We start from the raw sequence: 14,675 nt of genomic DNA on the forward strand, positions 1-14,675 counted from the left end.
AGCTCACAATCTGCAAGAAAAAATTCCAAGATTTTGCCTGTAGTGGCTCAACTATAATGCATCTATGTGGCAAAACAATGTAATATATGTAAGTCTACATGGTCTTTAGTGCCTTAATTCTTGACATTTAAAATCTTCACAGTAAAAACAAAAATAATACTTTATTAGTAGGGTTTGTCATAACATTGGACTCATTTAAGGAACCAATAATCTGCTTTAATAAAAAGCAGGAGGTGGAAAAATCACACACATAATAAAAACCTCTGAGAACATAATGAAATCCATTTTGATGCTCTGCTTTTATAAGCAGCACTGCTTCTTTCTAAACTTTATTCACACAACCAGCATTCAATACAACATTAAATCAAGTCAAGAAATGACACTAGGTGGTGACATTGGAACATTTTAGGGCTCTTGAACTGAATTCACTCAGAATTTTCTTTTAATTAATTTAAAATACATTTAGGATGCTCTCCTTTTTTGCTTTTCTCTCTTCACTGCACTGCTGCTCTTTTGTTGTTTCTTCCACAAGAAAGTCCTCATTTGGACATGTGCCACACACTAGGTATTTATTAATTTATTTATTTACTTTTGAGCGTTAGGACACTTTGGAAACCTTTGAATTAAACCCCTAATCTTTTAATTGAAGGGATGACCCATCAACCACTGAGCCATGCTTGAGCCAACAAACATTGATGTTTAACAAAAGATTATACAGTCTGACACAAGACAGAAAGCAGCCTCTCATTATGTTGTGAATAATGTTTGTCACTAATGGACTCCAGATTGGTTGAAAATGTATTTGATTAGCGACACCAGGCAGCTACTCTTCCTCCAAATTTCTGTAAAAGCAGTATGAGGACTCACTGATTTTTTCACAAGTTGCTTCTGCATTTTTAATAAACAAATATTGATGCTGCATAATATTTCATAAACTGTTTGTTATTCGAAGGTGTACTTACCACATTCAGGGCATTTTTATTTTGGCCTGAGAAACCATCAGAAGTAGAAAGGAAGCAGTTTTATATGCTGAATAGCACACATATAGACACACAAAAAGATGGCCTTGGAAACAAACAAAGACACATGCGAGTAAGAGCAAAACTGTCACAGACACTTGCTGCTCATTCATGGCTGCTTGTATCAAAGTCCAGAACCTAAAGTAGCCTCAACCACAATGCCTCATTGATTTGCTCCACATGAACATGAACATGAACATGTGCTCAGAATTCACATTAGAGCTGAAGCTACCATGCTTTGTTCGCCTTGTATCCACAGGTGGGAATCATACACACTTTACCCCGAAAGCAGCCTTCAAGATGCTCTCTTCCTAGAAAGTCCTTCTAATGTCATCCTGAATTCTGCTTTAATATTCAATTGTTCTCTGTGTTTCGTCACTGCTGCATCACTGCCAGAACATCGGACCTGAGTATGCATGAAGTGTGTAGCTTCAAAGGCCATGTGAAGGCTGAGCAGACTCTCAAAAAAGAGAGAAAAGAAAGCAACTCAAACACAATATCAGAGAATTCAGCTTTTTTTCTGCAGATAATGAGGGTTTATTGCATGCCTTTGAATCCATGTAACTTTTTTCTATTATTTGACTTGAAGGATCCGATTTGATCCTAATATTTTTGTTGGATCCATTTGCTGCAAATGCTTCTTAACTGTTAACTTGTGAAGTGGGGATCATTGGATGAGAGGTTATGAACAAATAATATCTTACATGTTGTTGATAGATCTTTGAACAACCTCACTTTGGAGGGAAAAAACATTAAAAGGATACCATAAAAAGCTTTAAAACAAAAGAAAAGTAAATCTGACCCTAATTAATCTGAAAATAAAGGATACTGAAATTCTTAAGTAGGACACACCAGTTCCAATCTAAAAAAGAAAAGAAAAGTACTGCCAATTTTTGGTAATTTTTTGGAAAAATTAACCAGCCTAATGCAAACTAACTTGTTTGAGCCCAGAGGTCAAAAACACTTCACTGAAAAAACACAACCAAGGACTGGATTGAATGTAAGGATTAGATTGTTTTAAGAAAGACATAGATGCTGATTAAATGAATGAAGATCATGTGTCTCACCAGATAACGCCACCGTAGAGGTGATAAAAACACAGACTTGTGCACAAAAAGTCATTTTAGGTGTGAGCTCATGTTTCCACCCTCTGGGGTTCCTGGCACATCTTACACCTGCTCAGCTCAGGTGAACTAACACCTGCTGAAATGTGTGTGAAAATGCACAAAATGTTTCAGCAGAAGTTGCACTTCACTCTGGATAAATTAGTCATCTGGGTGAACAGCGTTGCAGTAGTTAGGTACACTGAAATGATGAAAGGTTAGATATTTGTGGCTGACAGTGTGTTTTATTTTGTTTAAGAAGCCCCACATGGCAGCACACAGGACACACACACACGATCAAGCCCATGAAGGAATTTCAGCTGAAGTGTCTCTTACAGTAAATGCATTTCTCAAACGGACACAAACAACTTAGAAAAGTTATGGCTTGGATAGTACGCTTGAATGAGATCCTGCTTAGCTTAAGAATTAAAAGAATTAAAAATACTCCTGCAGAAAATGTTCTAATCCATCCATTTCCTGGTACCTATCTCCAACCATCACTGCGTGAGAGGTGGGGGGCACTCTGGACAGGTTGCAAGTGCATCACAGGGACACATAGAGACAAACAAGACAAACAACCTGCTCATATACAAGCTGAGCTAAAGTAATGGAGTTAATTTGACTCTGTCAAAAGCAAATATGAAAAGCAGAAATAAAAGCCCCACAAGATATAAATGGTAATGGAAAGAAAGAGTGCTGGCGTTCTTAAGTTAAGTCAGCTAAGCAGCCATCTCGCACAAATATGATTGGATTTTCAAGCCAGTTCTTGGTCATTTTTCTGGGGCAAAAAATGGACACTGAGGTGAAAGCTATATTTTCTTGGAAGATTTCCTAAGATTTAGGAAACCAAAAGCCTGCTCAGCAATTCAAAGTCTCATCTGTAACTTGGAACTCATGCAGAAGTTTGATTTTTCTGGACAAGCTGCGGTTCACTGCAATATGGGATGCTTTTGGTCCATTTAACATCATACTCAAGGCAAAAATACATGTTGGAGCAGAACACCCAGTGTTAGCATGTACCCTTGATATAAGCTCAAGTCTAAATGCTATTCACCACTTTCAGAGCAGAAGGGGACAATTAGTTATTTGTTCTGACAATGGCACCAATTTTAGTGAGATTGAGAGCATTGCAAATCCTGGACCAGCATTAAATCCCAGATGGGATGCTGAAAAGAGAATAGACACCTGCATTGTCTCACTGTGAAGGTAAAATAAGAGCCATCAAAAGGTTGTAACTTCTCCATTGAAACAACAAGTACTGGAGGAAGAAGGACTGCAAATGTTTTTGTGTGAGGTGGAACGTATAATCAATGATAGACCTGTAATAAAACTCTTGGATGATCCCAGTCACCTGAAGGCCTTGATGCTGAACCACCTGCTATTGATGAAGACAAAACCAAACATCCCACCAAGCACCCATTCACATGGCAAGTGGCTGAAAGTTCAATAAATGGCTGATTTATTTCGATCCAGATGAACTCAAGAGCACTATTTTCTTGGAAGAATAAGAGGAGTGAAGCATCACAAAGAGAAAATTTACACAATGAACAACATTACCTTTATTCTACTCCCTCCATCTTCTTATCTGATTTTCTATTTATGGAAATCACAGATCACAGGAAAAGTCTTTAAATGAATGCTAGGCTCTGAGGGGGAGCAGTTTGTATTATTTGTTCTTGAACAAAAACATACACATTTGGTCAGAGCTACTCTCCCAAAATATGTCTTCTGTAAATGGCAACAGCTCCCAAACACGACTACAAATAAATAAATTCTAAATATCTCTAAGTTGCTCAGCTTGTTTAACAGGAACATGTGAAACAAAAGACAACCTTGGCTCTAAATGCAATATTTTTATATTTGGTAAATGGTATGATTGAATATACTGAGATTGCTCTTACTAAGGATTTGAATCACATACAGCTCCACTGCGTGAACGCTGCATTGGATAAATACTGATAGCTGAAAGTTCAGTTTAAAAAATAAAGAGTTTAGGAGAAGCCTTTTTTTAAATGAGTATTCTCAGTGAGACAGGGAGAGCTGTCAGGGTTCAGCACTGGACAGCTCCCATCAAATCAGCCCGAGCAGAGGCGAGCAGCAGCAGGGCTGAGGCGGGAAGGAACCAATCAGTCTGCTGGATGTGACCCTGCGTGGCAGCTCAGTGGGCTCAGTCTAATCACAGACGTGGAGCTTGTGGTCAACTCACAAGGGACACAGTTCTCAGCAAATGTTTGAATGAAACTCAGCAGAAGAAAATCCCCATAAAAGAAAGAGAGAGAGAAAAAAAATGTACATGCGTCTGAGTATATTTTTGTCAGCTCCTGCATTATGAAGTGTAAAAAAACTGCATATGACCAGGTTTGTTGCTATTTTGTCATTTATGTTGTTGTTGTTACATTAAGTCCAACAGATAACACATAATTAGTGGTTATTTCTATCATAGATGATACACATGTACAAAAAATAAAATAAAAAAAGAATGAAAAATCACATATTGTGACAACTATTGTGGCTTTAAACATAGAGATGTTGTTACGTTCTCATAAAATAAAACAACTTTACAAAAATGTGATTCAGATGGATCTGAATCGTGTTAATGTTAAGTAAACAGATATCAGCAGACCTGTTGATGTCCTGTCAGTTGCCCACTGTCAGCCCTCTGTGGGGACATGTGTGCATCTGCATACAGAGCTGGAAACTACAGACCGTAAAAATGATTAAGAGTTTGCATTTGACTTCCAGGTGTGAATGCTTTCAATCAGAGCTGACCACTTGTTCGTACTAGGTATAAACAGTGCCTCATACCCCCCCCCCCAAAAAAAAATAAATAAATAAATAAATAAATAAATAAAAACCAAAACATTTGTCCACTTTTCTCATATTTTTAAGCACACATGCTGATGTGTGCTTAAAAATATGAGAAAAGTGGTACAGGAAATTGACAAAAAAATGAGTAAAACGAATCCAAAGTCCAGAGTAAAAAGTCAGAAAAGCTTGTAGAACTATTGATGAAGACAATTTTAAAAGGGTACAAGAAAGCGTGACTCCTTGAAAGGAAAATGTAAATAAATTAGAGGTGAATAAAAACTCCATGAAGGTTAGGTTTTAGTGACTAAACATATCTTTTCTTCAGTGTTTGAGAGCCACAAAGGAGACACTAGATGGCAACCAAACATGGGTGGTATATAGAGATGGAGCGTGTGAGAGTGTGAGGAAAGGAGGGGGAGAGGTAGAGTGAAAGGGGGGGATAAATTACGTCGGCGTGGGACAGCGGAGGGACTGACGGTCTGTTCATGGCAGTCAGCTCGCAGCTGGAGTAGAGCAGCAGAGAGGGGGATCCAGCGGAACAGCGAGGACTGGGATACAAAGGTGGAAAAATAAGAGTTGGATCACAGCTGGATGCATGACTTACACGTGAAATAGTTTGATTGTACAGATTTTTGCTGTGAGCAGCTGGGATCAGATCCGCAGTGGAGTAGTGGGGAGAGGAGAGGAGGAGGAAGAGGAGGGGGGGGGGACAGGAAAGATGCGCTGCGTCTGCGGTGACGCCGCTGCGCCGTTTGGGGACAGAGTCGGCTCCGCGCTGACACCCCGCTTCTGAGAGATAGATGGCTCCAACATTTGGGGTGCAAAACAGGTGTCAGGGAAGTGTCGTCACGAGCCCCGGAAGCCGGAGGAGGTGGGAACACCAGAGAGGGAAAGATGGCAGCGAAATCCGATGGTCGCGGGGTCGTCACCGGTTTCGCCCAGCTGCACAACCTGGACGAGGTGGTGGGGACCGGGGAGGAGGACGCGCGGGACGGCAGCTCCTTCCACATCTGCCACTGCTGCAACACCTCGTCGTGCTACTGGGGCTGCCGGAGCGCGTGCCTGCACTACCTCCGGAGGAAGGGGAAGGGGAAGGGGAGAGACGCGGGGCGAGCGCCGCCGCCGCCGCCGCAAGAGGAGCGCCTCTGGCTGGACTGCCTGTGGATCGTCCTGGCGCTGCTGGTCTTCTTCTGGGACGTGGGCACCGACTTGTGGCTGGCCGCCGACTACTACCGCCAGCGGAACTTCCTGTGGTCGGGCCTGACCCTGTTCTTCGTGCTGGTGCCCTCGGTCCTGGTGCAGATCCTGAGCTTCAGGTGGTTCGTGCAGGATTACACGGGGGGCGGACTGGGCTCCGTGGAGGGGCTGAGCAGCGGCCGCAGGGCCACGGCCACTTTGCAGAGGGACAGGTGCTGCCGCCTGTCCGTCTGGCTCTGGCAGATCGTCATACACGTCTTTCAGATGGGACAAGTGTGGAGGTGAGAAACTTTCAGCTCCGACCTCCTCTTCACCCGATTTCACCCGATTCTCGTCTGCGCTCCTCAGCGTTGTCTGCGTTTCCTTTCTGTAGCCAGATGCGTCCACATCTGGACGGCGCCGATGTGGTTGTTTTCAGCGCAGCGAGTGCGCCATTGCGCTTGAGTGTGGGGAGGGAATATTTGTCCAAAGAGGGGGGGTAGCAGCCGAAAGCTTCTGTGTGTTATGTATGGAGGTGTAGGTGTGTGTGTGTGTGTGTGTGTGTGTGCGTTGAGTCGCCTCGTTTCACCCTCCTCACTCTCTCCCGCAGCAAACCAAGGAGGCCAGACGAGCATCTGTTTTCACGGCTCGCAAAACTACATCTTTTATTCCCCCCCATCCTCTCCCCCCACCTTACCACCACCACCACACACACAGAGACATGATGTCATCGATTCCTCTGCGACGGCTATTTTTATTTATTTATTTATCCACTGCTGCCTATTTATATATAGCCTATATATGAATAAATATTCCAAACAAACACATAGGTTGGGCTCGAGCTGCACGAGTCTGCGCGTAAATCTGTAGTAAAATGTGAGCGTCTGTGGCGCACGGAGATCATCTCCCTCTGATCAGAGGAGCCAGTTGTGTGTTTTTTCTTTTTTTGGTGCAGCCAGACGCAGTGGCTGGCATTTAATGAAAAAAAAAGTAACGCATGAAGGCTGTCCCGAAGGGGCTGCCAGCATGGAGGGGGTGAAAAAAAAAAAGCTGCAGCTGAATGTGAGAACCAGCGGAAAGGGTCAGATAATTTCATCCTGTCTCTTTTTTTTGTGTCCACATTAAAAGGATGGTGTGCAGCAGATAAGAGAGATTGATCACTGATTCGTTGCAGCAGCAGCAGTCATGTGCACCTCTTCAGACAAATGGCTTTCATATAATGCTTGTGTGTGTTTTTTCTGTCTGATGCATGAGAACATTTGTGCCACAGGGGCTGAAATGATTCACACGCTGAGTCCAGGAGTAAAACTCAAACTCACTGACCTTTTGGATGGTGGGGGGAAAAATGCCACAGGCAGTAATTTTCTATTTTCTCTTTAGCTCACTACTTTCCCCCCTCTACAGTTTTGTGTGTTTTGTGTGTGTGTGTGTGTGTTTTAAATACCTCATTTTAACGTGCTTAAAAAAAAGCCTTTCCTCTCCTGCATTGGAGATAAATTTAGAGCCTGTTGGTGCAGGAGGAGATGGGTTTTCCCGGACGGAGAGAGTCCTCTGAGCATTTCTCATCTGCTTGATTCTCCAAGTCCTGCTATATTGATCAGCTGCAGCTGTATTTCCTCAAGTTTATTTACTCCAGTGTGGTTCGATTGCTCTTTAAGCTCATATTTGCAGTGGGGAGAACACAAAGGAGAGAGGACTGTTAACTGGCGCCCCAGTTAAAAACACAGCTTCTGCTGGTGGTTGTAATGGCTGACACGTAAAGTCAGAGGTTATAGATGTTATCAGGCTGAGTTCTGTTGCACAAGGATGCACCAGTGCAAGGGGACATTTGTAGTTGTGTCACCTTGGTCATGTCACATAGCCTGACTGTGTGGTTTAGTATAATTTATGATCCCATTTTTAACCAAGTTTTGGAAAAAATGGACAGAAATTCACTTGAAGAGATAGTTTTGCTCTTTTGATTTGGGGCTCTCCAGAAAACGTAATAAATAATGAATATCTTACTTGTTATAAATGGTTCTTTAAATGACCTCACTAGAAACAGAGTTTATTCTGACTAAACTAAGATAATGGTTAAAACAAGCATGCCCAAGACCAAAATCTTTATAGCAATTCATTTAAAAAAAAGCTAAAACAAAAGATGTAAAGAACAGCTAGTGACCTCATATTATTTCAGCTAGTTCTGCTGAAATAATATGAGGTTCCTGCAGGAAGTGTCTCAGGATGCACCGGAATTGCTACAGCTAGCTGCTGCTGCAAACATCACTTTAGTCTTAGCTCCACTCAGACAGTTGTTAGCTTGTCAATCCGATCAGACTTTAACTGTATTTTTCCAAACTGAGGTTCATTAGTGAGCTATCTACAGTGGTTCGGCAGTGATTTTTGAATATCTGAAGTGTAATTATGCAAATTTGAAGAAATAATGCGACTGTCACAACCATCTTTTCTCTTTTAACACACTAAGTTATTTCTTAACGATGCTTTTTTTTACATGACTCCTAAGAAAAAGAAGAAAATCAACTCAAAGCATTCTCAGTGTTGTGTTTGTCATTGTAGTATATTTTGAAAGGGCTATAAAGGGGAAATAAGCTTTACAGCTTTACTATCAGAATGCATGCATCCCCCTACACTTTGATCCGTTAGACCAGTGAAAACGAGGGAATATGAAAATCCCCGGCTAGCAGGATGAGCAGCAGCACAAGTCTCTGTACCTGAAGCCTTTTCATTTCACCAGAAACCCTCATCTCAACCATGTGGACATGGTTGATTTTAAGCAAAAACAAGAAATAAGAGATGGCCCTAAATCATAAAGCAGCATCTAAGAGTAGTGCTCGTTTGCTTTCTTTGTTTTTAAACAGTTTATTACAGTTCATTCAAATGCTATTCTACAAACTTTTACATGACTGTCATTTTTACATTATTATTATTATTGTTATTATTATTATTATTATTATTATTCCTCATAAATGGTAATAATCCTGCAAGAAGAGCATCAAATTGCACTAGAAGTGCTGCTACTATTTATGTTTGCAGATAAACAAAGAGCTCTATGTAATTAACTGTGTAATGTGAAACTGACAGCAGTGTAAAAGCTTCTAAAACAGCATTTGCATGAACCACACTCAAATCTGGGAGATTAGTTTTCAGACAGCAGCAATCCACTTTGGTTTTGGCTGTGCTTGGATTAACCGTTAGCTTGTCAGTTTGGTCAGAATTAAACTCCATTTGTCCAAACTGAGGTCATATCTACAACATGTAAGAAATTAATTCTTCATGAACTTTCTACAGAACCCCTGCTTTGGAAAAAACTGAACTATCACTTTAAATTCTGTATTTATTTTTCAATAGATTTTTACCTGACAAGACATTTCTTCCTTCCCTGTGATGCCAGAATGCATTCAGACATAAAGGCACATTGTAAAAGATTTATTTTCCATCATTTTGTATTTTTTATATCAAGCATATCCTAAAGGTTTACATTTGAAATGCTTCATGTTTTTGTTTAAAAGGGGAATTTGTAGGTTATTTAAGCTTTCGTCTATATTTCAGTTCATGTGATTCAGGTAAAACCATATTTTTAAATAGGTACACAAGTATAGGACCAGCAAGTATGTTTGTTTGTTTGTTTGTTTATTCCAAAGAAAGATAATTAGCAGCAGGAAGCAACAAAACATCTTTGGTGCTTGAACTGATCTACTTGTTTGGACAACGAATTGATGGACAGGAAACACCCACGATGCATCTGCGGTTTGTTTTTTCCTTAACTGTGTGAATTTTACAAACAAAAAAAAAATGGTACAACAAATGTGATGGGGGGTAGGGGGCTGGGGTAATTGCAGTTTAAGAATAAAAGAACATTTTATTATTTTACAGCAACAGCAGAAAATAAACTGAAGTACCTTTTTTGGGATGTGAGGCTTCCATTTGCAGCTTTTTTGGCACAACAGCTGAAACAAAAAAACAAAAAATCCTAGATAATCTATTTAGAAACTTCAATACAACTGGTTACCTGTTCCCAGACACACACAAGTCAGATAGCAAAGTTTGTACTTCTAACAACTTTTAAATAATTTCAGCTTCATACAAACAGGACATAAAGTTAGTCTAAAGTGCAATGTGAGAAGCACGTTGATTTTATTTTTGGTGCCAAATTTTCAGACAAAGATCTCATTCAATCTGTTAGCATTCTGAGTATGTGTTGGGGATGAATGTCAGCTACTAACACACCAAATTCTATCTCAATATCTGTAAAACTGGCAGAATTACAGCCATATTTGAGTTTTCTAAGGTTGGTCAGCCGTGGCAGCCATCTTGACTGGGATTGACTGCAGAAGTTAGTCAGTTAAAGATGCACATCCAATGATAACTTTTTGGGTTTCATTAGAACCCGACCATTGGTTTGTGAGATATTTTGCTAACAGAAAGACACAGGCAGTTACATTGTTGCCCGCATTTCATGATCATAAAAGAAGACGCTTGAGCGACGAACACAAAGCCAGCGTGTTTGTGTAGCTGTTGTGACAGCACAGAGCCGGCAGCTGGGATTCTTGTCAGATCACTTCCTCTCGTCGGACATGATCTGCCTCTCCGCTGGTGTGGAGCTGAGGGTCAAAAGCTGCTCTTGTCAGTTTAACTGCAGTTCACGACCTGCAAGAGCCACAGGGATAACCGACCGTTAATATGGAGATTATTAGGTACTGACAGGCCATCCTGACAATATTTTATAATAATCAGAATGCTGTTTTTTATTATTATTTTTAGTTGTTTGTTTAGATTTAATTAGAAGTTTCTAAACCATGTATTTGCTCATGTTATGAGGAGTAAAAGTTAAAAAATCTTAGAGCTTCAGTTTGTGATTCTTTTTTGCCTTCATTAATAGACAAAACAAGCTGAAGTGCTGACAGGAGTCAAAAACGCTTCCTCATCATGTCTCATTAGTCATTCCTATTTTTTTAAAGTCTACATTCAATTAGCTACTTTTCTCCTCATCTGTGCACCTGAGGACCAAGCTGATGGCAGAAACGCTGTGCTTGTGTTGCAATTATCTCCTTAATTGTTGACAGAATCCCATCTGTAATCCCACTATGTCACCGGTTACCGCGGCTCTTTTTTGTCCCCACCTCTCTCTGTGAGTCAGCCGACTCTGCTGATGGTGTTCGAGATTCTGCTCAGGCGCACGGTGGATCAGACGTACACAGAGGTCTCCTGGTGCTACGATGGACAGTTTAATCAGTGTAAGCCCAAATTAGCTCCTCACTGAGAGAGAACTGCATCCATCTCCTCCCCACATGCTCCCCCCTCTGCAGAAATCCATGTGGGAAGATTTGGAATCTCTGTGTTATAAGGAATTCCCAACAGGACTGATCTGATCTGTCCAGCCCTGGAAATTTAAAGGCCAGAATGACTCCTGATGGTTATATGGTCAAACTACCTTTAAACATTTTAAAACGCCAATATTAAATGATTAGGGTCCTATTAAAGTTGGTGCATTTAAAAACCTATAGTTGAAGTTATTGACAATGATCAGTGATGTACCTGATTTTTCCCAGTTTTTGTAAAGGTTTTAGTTACAACTTATGTTTGAAAGGTGATCTGATAGACAGTAGATGCTTGTTGAGATATTTAAAAGATTTGTGAGTTGTTTCTGTTAAAATGACCAAATAGGAACTAAAATGGGAGCTGTCCAGTGCTGAAAAAATTGATACGTTTTAGTACATTTTCTCACTGTCTTCAATTATCATGATTAGATTACAATCATAACTAAGTGATTCAGCATTCACAATATTGTTTTCCTGCTGTTTTTTATTTTCATACATTTTTTTGCAGTCTAACTACTTCTGCATACTTTGTACTATATTAGCCATCCATATATCGAAATGTTTAACTCATTCAGGAGAAGGGAGCTTTTGGGTTTTGTAACTAACAGACAAATGAGCACATGCACAGACACAGGCAATTACATTATCACTTGCATTTCATGGCAGTGGGCAATAATGATGGTATAATGGTGTAGCTGCATGGACATTGTGTTGTTTGGTAAAAGGCTAAAAGACTCAATTCTTGACTGTGTATCAGCTCATCAGGGTTGTGTTACTGAAGTGAGTGTGTTTGATTTGATTTACTGTGTTCATCAGATTTAATTGAGGCGGTTGGTTGGTTTCATTTTGGCTCATGGAGAATGGTGTCTGTCCTTTTCAGTATGTTTGATTGTGTCCCTGAGAACCAGACTGTGGCTTTTATTAAGTACAAAAACACAAAATGTTTCTGTCAAAACTACACTGTTATTATTTTTAAAGACATATGAATTTATATTTCTTACCAGACTAGTACACACTGAAGTAGTCATAACTTATAGATGCGAAATGTGCATGTTGGCTTTTCAGGAATTCAACAAAAACCAGAGAAGACGGGAATTCCTGTGTTTCAGTACAAAACATTTAAATGTCACAAGTCTGGTTGGTCGGATTACGCTTTAATCCAGCATAAGAACAGGCTCTCTGCCGAGCAACATGAGGAAAAAAAAAAGTTGCCTCATGGTTGACATCTGCCTCTGTTTTCTTGCCTGGTAAATATTATTACAGACTGTGAAGGAGTTAACGAAAGCCTCTCTTGGCTGGCTGGGCAGCTTGTGTTTGCCAAAAAAGCAATTTTTTTTTTTCTTCTTTGACGCAGTAAAGCAAGGCATTGAGACGATACAATGCAAGCAGCTGCCGTGTTAAGGGAGGGTAGGAAAAAAAAAACATTACAGCTGTGGGGGTGAAAGAAGGAAAAGATGAGGCTTGTATGAAACAGTGACAATCAGCATAATTGTGCTTAAAATGAGGAAACTTCTTGTTCTCAGTGGAGCTGCTGAAGTATTTATGGAAGGCAGAAAATGATTGATAGATGCCTCGATCTTCCTGCGCTGCCTTTTCTCATGGATGACAGAATATGCAAATTAGGGATGATTCTTAATAAAAACATCTTTTATGAAAAAAACTTGTTTGCCAACATTGTTTTGTGTAATAAGAATCATAGCAGATAACTCTTTCATCCCTAGGGGGCAAAAAAGATGAAAAGAGCACGTTGGCTCAGATGGAAAACACTTATTTTTTATTAAGTGACACATCCAACCCTGGTGAGTCTTATTTACAGACTCCAGTGTTTCTCTGGTGCGTACCAGTGCATCTCTGCTCGTTTTCTCATTAGTGAAGATAACAGGGAACCAACCTTTAAAGCTAGCTCTCCATGAAAACCCCCAATTATGTGACGGAGGCGCACATCAAAATGCAAGAGAAGACGGCTTTCTTGGGAACGTTTCATTGCTGGGGGTAAAGCGACAGAAAGCTATAAATGGCAGATAAATATGGGCTTCTGTAATTCAAGAAGCAGAGAGAGGGAGAGAGATGGGGATCTGGGGCGGGGGGGATTCAATTACTGTTTTGGTTTTTGTGTCACCAGGGTTCAGGCTGGCTTATTGAATTTTACAGAAAAGGTTTGGTTTGCTATGAATCCAGATGTTCCACATGAATGATGAGGGGCGCATCATAAAAGTCAACATGTTTGTGTTTCAGTAACACATCTACATAGAAGTCTATTCCTAAATAAATGAGCAGCTGACAGGTTTTGCTCATTTCATCCAATTTCTGCAGGCGGGAACACCTTTCTGTTACTGCAGGGAGCTCTTGAACTCAATGAATGGGCATAAAAAGCCTGTGATGATGATGATGATTTTTCTGCCTCAAGCCTGCCTCCTGAGCAAAACAACTTTTTGTTATGAAAACCTGAGGGTCCTGATATGTCATGTTCACTTCTGCCTCTCCTCCCTGATCAGCAGAGCCTGCAAAGACACTTGTAGGCGTATCAACCACATGGCATGGGAGGAAAGGTTTCAAATCTGAGTCACATATATGTATGTTGAGCGTGTGAACATACCCAAACTAGACCTCAGGGGAGCAGGTAGGAGATTAGCTCTTTATATATTATATTAATCTGTATAAGCAGTTTCATATTGCTCCATCTCTAGAAATAGACACCTTGTCAAAATTACACCTTAACATATCCTGTTTATTTGTTACATAAACAACAAAAACAGGATATACAATTTTGCACTAATTTCGGAGAGACTTGGGAATGAACTCTGTAATTGCTCTAATGGCAGTGGTCTTCAATAAAAATTCAGTGATGCAAAGGTCCAGAATACATATACAGTATATACTAGAATAGCTGCAAATGTATTTTTAAAATGAATCAATAATAAATCAATTGATGGAAAATTAAAGGCTGAACATCTTTTGAAGGAATCCGGTTTTCCCTTTCTTTGATCCGGTCCAAGATCCTGTGATGCATAATGTTTTCCTGAAGTTGTAAGCTAGACTAGACGATTCCAGAATCAGAGTATTTCTTCAGTTTACTTTTGTGTATGTACACATATTTGCGCTCCACTCTACAGCTGTAGCTTGCACACTGGTGGAAACTGGCTCACGATGATGTAGGATTCATTGACTTTGAAGGTTTTCGCTTGTTTAACGTGCCTTCTTCTGTTTGCCGGTTCTAGCAGCTGCATTAGTTCAACCTTCAATCCTAGCAA

General features: G+C 40.4%; 1 protein-coding gene across 1 annotated transcript in view; it reads left to right on the forward strand.

The window, feature by feature from the left end:
* The first annotated feature begins 5,824 nt into the window (after positions 1 to 5,824).
* The window catches only part of xkr6b (XK, Kell blood group complex subunit-related family, member 6b), a 60,595-nt gene continuing 51,744 nt past the window's right edge, over positions 5,825 to 14,675 (forward strand). Inside the window, exon 1 of the mRNA XM_017427353.3 lies at positions 5,825 to 6,408. Within this exon, the coding sequence (XP_017282842.1) occupies positions 5,825 to 6,408 (584 nt within the window). The remainder of the gene's footprint in view (positions 6,409 to 14,675) is intronic.

The sequence above is a fragment of the Kryptolebias marmoratus genome, linkage group LG19 (assembly GCF_001649575.2).
Source record: "Kryptolebias marmoratus isolate JLee-2015 linkage group LG19, ASM164957v2, whole genome shotgun sequence".
Lineage (NCBI taxonomy): Eukaryota > Metazoa > Chordata > Actinopteri > Cyprinodontiformes > Rivulidae > Kryptolebias > Kryptolebias marmoratus.